Source organism: Mustela nigripes, chromosome 17, assembly GCF_022355385.1.
Source record: "Mustela nigripes isolate SB6536 chromosome 17, MUSNIG.SB6536, whole genome shotgun sequence".
Classification (NCBI taxonomy): Eukaryota; Metazoa; Chordata; class Mammalia; order Carnivora; family Mustelidae; genus Mustela; species Mustela nigripes.
The window spans coordinates 513,427-518,937 of NC_081573.1; the positions used below are offsets into that span (position 1 = coordinate 513,427).

Below are 5,511 nucleotides of genomic sequence, written 5' to 3' on the forward strand. Positions count from 1 at the left end.
ACCCTCACTGTTCTTCTCTGCCTCGGTGAGCTTTCTGGAAAAGAAGAGGGACCAGGTCATCCACCCCAGGTCCTAGTCCCTGAAAGACCTCAGGACTGGGGAGGATCAGTAGTGTCGGAGGGGCTGGCCAGGGGCTGGCCTCCGCCATTAAAAGATGGCGCCTGGCGAGCTGCCAAGAAAAGTTGCCTCACCAACCCTCACTGTTCTTCTCTGCCTCGGTGAGCTTTCTGGAAAAGAAGAGGGACCGGATCATCAACCCCAGGTCCTAGTCCCTGAAAGACCTCAGGACTGGGGAGGATCAGTAGGGGCAGAACTTCTTGGGGGAGGATGTGTTCGCCCCAGATGTGACCCCAGCACCCAAGGGCCCAGACCAGGCCTGGAGCAGCTGCGTGTGGGTGCGGGAAGCACTCACAGGAACTCTCTTGCAGGGCTGTGTTGGGGCCTGTGGGACCAGGCACAGATGGGTGAGTCTTCCCCAGATCTCCTGTCTCCACCAACAACCCCCTGAGCAGCCGGGGGGCACACAGGGTCAGGGCTGATAGTGACTCATGTGGGAGGGGCCTTCGGGTGACAGGTGGGAAGCTGAGAGAAGGGCCCCCTTGCAACTCCCAATCTGATTCCTTTCCAGGGACCCTCCCCAAACCCTCCATCTGGGCTGATCCCAGCCCCATGGTCACCAAGAGGAGCCGTGTGACCATCTGGTGTCAGGCGTCTCTGCAGGCTGACAACTACTATCTGTATAAAGACAGGCTCATTGTGTCCTTGGAGACCTTGGACACCTCACGGGATTCCAGCAACAAGGCCGGCTTCTCCATTACATCCATGAGCTCACACAATGTAGGGAAATACCAATGTTTATATCAGATTGGGGAGATCTTGTCACAGCCGAGTGACCTCCTGCCTCTGGTGATGACAGGTGAGGGCAGGAGCTGGTCCTCTCTCCCTGGGCCCCTCCTCCAGGCAGAAGGGAATGGACTGTGGCTTCAGGGGGAAACTTGCTCACAGCCCACAGTACATGGGGACCATGGGGTCCGTGGAGTAATGGTCCCTGTAACCAGCTCCCTCCTTCTCCCTCAGGACAGCATGAGGCACCCTCCCTCTCAGCCAACCCAGGCCCTGTGGTGGCCTTGGGAGGGAACGTGTCCCTCTCCTGTAGCTCATCATGGCCACGGGGGTCATACCGTCTGCTGAAGGAGCGGGAGGCTGATGCACCCCAACACCTGGAGTGGATGTTCCGTCGTGAGAGGGGACAGGGGATCTTCCATGTGGGCCCTGTGAACACCTCCCATGCGGGGACCTACAGATGCTACGTTTCTCCCCAGTCGTACCCGGATTCGTGGTCACATCCCAGTGACCCTCTGCACCTTCAGGTCACAGGTGAGGGGGCCCTGCCTCACCCCATCTACCTCCTGGACCCAGATGACTGACCTAAGCTATATGCACAGTGGATCCCTGGGGTGATGGAGGATGAGTGACACTGCTGTCCTGGGCCCAGAGCCGCAGGTGGGAGAACTTGGAAGGGGCCTATGAGAGCCTCACTGCAGGCCCTGGGCCATGCAGGGAGTGCGTCCCCAGTACCACTGTCCCCTGCTGTCCAGGTGTCTACAAGGCGCCCTCCCTCTCAGCCATGCCAGGCTCCCTGGTGCAGTCTGGAGACAGCCTGACCCTTCAGTGTCACTCAGAGACTGGCTTTGACAGATTCGCTCTGACCAAGGATGAGGAGCTCAGAGCTCCTCAGAGTCTAGAAGGGCAACCCAGCCCCAACTTCCTCTTGGGCTCTGTGAGCCACACCCACGGGGGCCAGTATCGATGCTACTGTGAACACAAGCTCTCCTCCACCTGGTCGGCCCCCAGTGCCCCTCTGGGCGTCCTGATCACAGGTGAGGAGCCCCCTGACCCATGTCCTAACTGTCTGCTCAGGGCCTGGACCATGGTTGCCCCTGGGTGATGGGGTCCAGGGAGAGGGCCAGGAGCACAGGCTGAGGTGGGATGTGGTCTAGAGACAGGGACTGAGAAGGGACAGTGAGGGCCATGGAGATAAAGGACACCACTCAGAGAGACGGGAAGTGCTGAGAGGAGTCCCGCACAGAGTCCCTGGAGAGAGGATGGTGGCTCCCCAGCTCAGGGTCAAAGGCATTTAGGGAGATGGCTCTTTACATATCACTACCTTCCCTCCCCTAGGAATTTATGAGAAACCATCCCTCTCGGCCTGGCCAGGGACTTCAGTAAAGAACGTGACCCTGCAGTGTCGCTCTGAGATCTGGTTTGACACCTTCCACCTCTCCAAGGAGGGGTCTCTCGCTCCTCCCCAGGTCCTTCATCTGCAGGACAGAGCAATACCTTATCAGGTCAACTTCACCCTGAGTCCCGTGACCTCAGACCTCGAGGGGACCTACCAGTGCTACAGCTCAAACAGCAACTCCTCCTACCTGTTGTCACAGCCCAGTGACCCCCTGGAGCTCCTGGTCTCAGGTTAGGAGCCCACACCCCATGTCCATTGACGGCTCTAACGCTTGAGTCACAGTCCTGTCCCTGAAGAGCTCTGAGCTGGGAGGGGATGGAGGGGACAACAAGGAGTTCAGCCACTGGGTTATCCCTCTCTGTGGTGGATGAAAAGACGGACAGGGCCATGCCCTCTCCATGTCTTACCCTGACCAGAGGGACAGAGGACTAGGTGACTGCAGGGAGGAGACAAAAGAATATAAAAGACGAGCGGTGACAAGGAGCAGTAGGGCTGAGTGGGACAGAAGACCCAGCAGAGCCCCACAGCACCCCCTTCCTCCAAGCAGCATTTGGACTCTACACTCCTGCACCCCACAGACAATCTTCATGTCTGCTGGGAACAGAGTCCTCTTAGCCTAGAGCATACACAGCCTCTCCAGTCCTGGGCTAAACTAAGTTGATCCTCCACACTTCATATATTCACAAAGGGGTTGTTCCCACTGGACCTGGAGATGGGGGTTGGGGGGATTTGAAGAGAGTTGCCTCGTGTCTCCAGCAACATTGAGATCGTGGGGGCACACTGTGTGTTAGTGGGAGAGGAAAAGCCTGAGGAAGCCCAGGTCAGGTGCAGAGAAGAGCTGGCTCTCTCTGTCCTGGGTGCTGCTATGTAGAAAGTCAGACTATCACGGCACCTGTGGAACCAGGCCCACCGTAGGTAGAGCACAGTAAAGGGTGACTCTCATCTTTAGGTCGGGAGGCTGGGGAGTCCCTGGTAGTCGCAGCTCGAGCTGAGATGGACCGGCCACTCCTGACTGAGACACTGACAAAACTCCATTCATATCCGAGACTTTGTTCTCCCAGTTACCAAAGGTTGAATCCTACCCTGGGTTTCAAAAGACTAAACCAGATAGGAAATTTGGTACCAGTGAGTTCTCTGGGAGATGTTCTGGAATTCCTCTTTCTTGGGACTTTTGTATCTGAACGTGCCCTTTCTCCATCAGTAACTCTTGGCCTGATGTGAAAGGAAAGAGAGAAAGGCTGGATTTCTGCCCAATTTCCAGGAGCACCAATGTGTCAGAGGATCAGGCCATCCTCCAAAACATCTTCCATGAGAATTCATGTCTAGCATTCCCTCCCCCACCCTAGAGGTACCTGGTATTTCTAGATACTTGGAGGCAGATCTCTGTATGTTCGTCCATGTGCCCATCTGACATTTTTCTTTTATCTTTTATTGGGGAGGTTGTGGGGGTTTTTTGTTTATTTTTGTTTGTTTGTTTGTCTGTTTCTCATCCGCCTTCATATCTAGACAACACATTGAGTGAATGGTTAGCAGTGATGTGAATTATGGGAATCCTTGCTCATAGGAAAATGCCTGATGTGTGCTATATAATCCACCATTTATTTTTATTAAGTTCAATTAGCCAACATATAAGTACATTATTAGTGTTTGGTGTAATGTTCAATGATTCATTAGCTGTGTATAACAGCCAGTGTTCGTCAGATCACATGTTATTTTCAAAAAAGAACACATATATAGATAAAGATGGAAAGTGATGTAGAAATATATAATCCCAACTCAGGGACCAGAAGGAGTTGGCAGATGTACGGGAATGAAAAGGTGGACCCTGCTTTTCACTCGTCCATGTTCCTGGTCCTCAGGATAAAAATGAAGCTTCCCATGTTTATTATTGCTTCCTAATTAGATGGAGGGTGAGACTCTAGAGACGCTCACTTAAAGGATTGAGATGGTATTAGCAAGTTTCAGGGACTCCCTGGAGAAGAGGAAAGAGATTACTTAAGTATCTAAGTCTCCCCAACCACAGGCTCTGTTTTGGCCTCTCAGGTGTAGCTGGTGCCCTCAGAGAACCACAAAACAAGTCAGCCTCCAGAATGGATGAATAAGGAGGAATTCTGAGTGATGTGAGCGGCTCACAGGGACACATCCTGTCAATAAATGCAGAAAGGTGGACGTGTAGGTTGCCAGGGTCACGTCAACACGTTCTGACCACCACAATCTCTTTGTCCACGGTCTCTAGTGTCAAACAGCCAAGATTACACCATGGAGAATCTTATCCGGTTGGGGATCTCTGCCTTGATCCTGATGGTTCTCGGGGTGCTGCTCTTTCAAGCTCGGCACCGTCAGGGAAGACCCCAAGATGCAGCCGGGACATCCACGTGAGAGTGAGAAGACGGACAGTGAAGTAGAACTTTGAAAATGGAATGAATGATACCAAGAGTTTCTGGAAGAATATCTGTGCATAAGTTGGGGAAACATTCTACTGAGAATATTCTGGGTGTTAACATGGCTTGGGTGCAGGAAAATGTCTGGGTCGGTGCTATGGCGCCTCTTCGGCAATTAAATTGTGGTAATTTCTCTGTGACTTTTCCTTGACACTTTCTGGACTAGCTTCCTTCTTTCCTCAACCCTATGACTTGAGGCTAATCCCCCCCAGTAGCTCTGGCTCCACCCATTTTCTCTGGTCCAGTTTCGTGGAATGCTTTTTCCTCAATTCTCCGGTGTGTGTACTCTTCAGCTCAGAACACAGATTCTGTTTTAAATACTGAACAGATGGATGCACAGCAAGTCCAGTTTGGAAAAAATACATTGAAAATCATTCTGGAAAAGAAGAATCTGGACCCACAAGACATTCCCTCTTCATCACATGATAAATGATACAATTTCTCCAGTGTTATCATCACTTGGGATGAGCATCCAGTGTGTGTAGTGAGAACCACAAGCTGTGGGTCAACTGGCTTTAAGAACAATCTGAGGGTTTTGAAGGGGTGGGGGTGGGAGGTCAGGGTACCAGGTGGTGGGAATTACAGAGGGCACAGATTGCATGGAGCACTGGGTGTGGTGCAAAAATAATGAATATTGTTATGCTGAAAATAAAAAAGAAAAAAAAAAGAAAATGCCATTCTTGCAAAAGTCCTGATTTAAGGCCTTTATTGATTTCTTTGGTGAAAATACTCGCTCTGTGGCCAACTTGAAGCCGCCTGTGGGAATTCACTGAATGCAGAGTTAGGAAGTCATGATTACAGTGGTCTCTCCCATGTGAGGAGGAGAAA

At 52.1% G+C, this 5,511-nt stretch overlaps 1 protein-coding gene across 4 annotated transcripts in view; it reads left to right on the top strand.

Annotated features, from left to right (window-relative positions):
- LOC132005047 (leukocyte immunoglobulin-like receptor subfamily A member 6) overlaps nucleotides 1-4,823 on the top strand; it is a 5,129-nt gene extending 306 nt beyond the window's left edge. The window contains exons 2-8 of one of the 4 annotated variants that reach the window (XM_059381785.1): nucleotides 194-218; nucleotides 429-464; nucleotides 629-916; nucleotides 1,078-1,377; nucleotides 1,599-1,880; nucleotides 2,182-2,472; nucleotides 4,479-4,823. In XM_059381785.1, coding sequence (XP_059237768.1) covers nucleotides 194-218; nucleotides 429-464; nucleotides 629-916; nucleotides 1,078-1,377; nucleotides 1,599-1,880; nucleotides 2,182-2,472; nucleotides 4,479-4,621 — 1,365 coding nt within the window. In that variant the 3' untranslated portion in view covers nucleotides 4,622-4,823. Of the gene's footprint in view, nucleotides 1-6; nucleotides 219-428; nucleotides 465-628; nucleotides 917-1,077; nucleotides 1,378-1,598; nucleotides 1,881-2,181; nucleotides 2,473-4,478 lie in introns of those variants that run through there. The other 3 variants (XM_059381784.1, XM_059381786.1, XM_059381787.1) reach the window with 3 other exon arrangements.
- The last annotated feature ends 688 nt before the right edge of the window (nucleotides 4,824-5,511 follow it).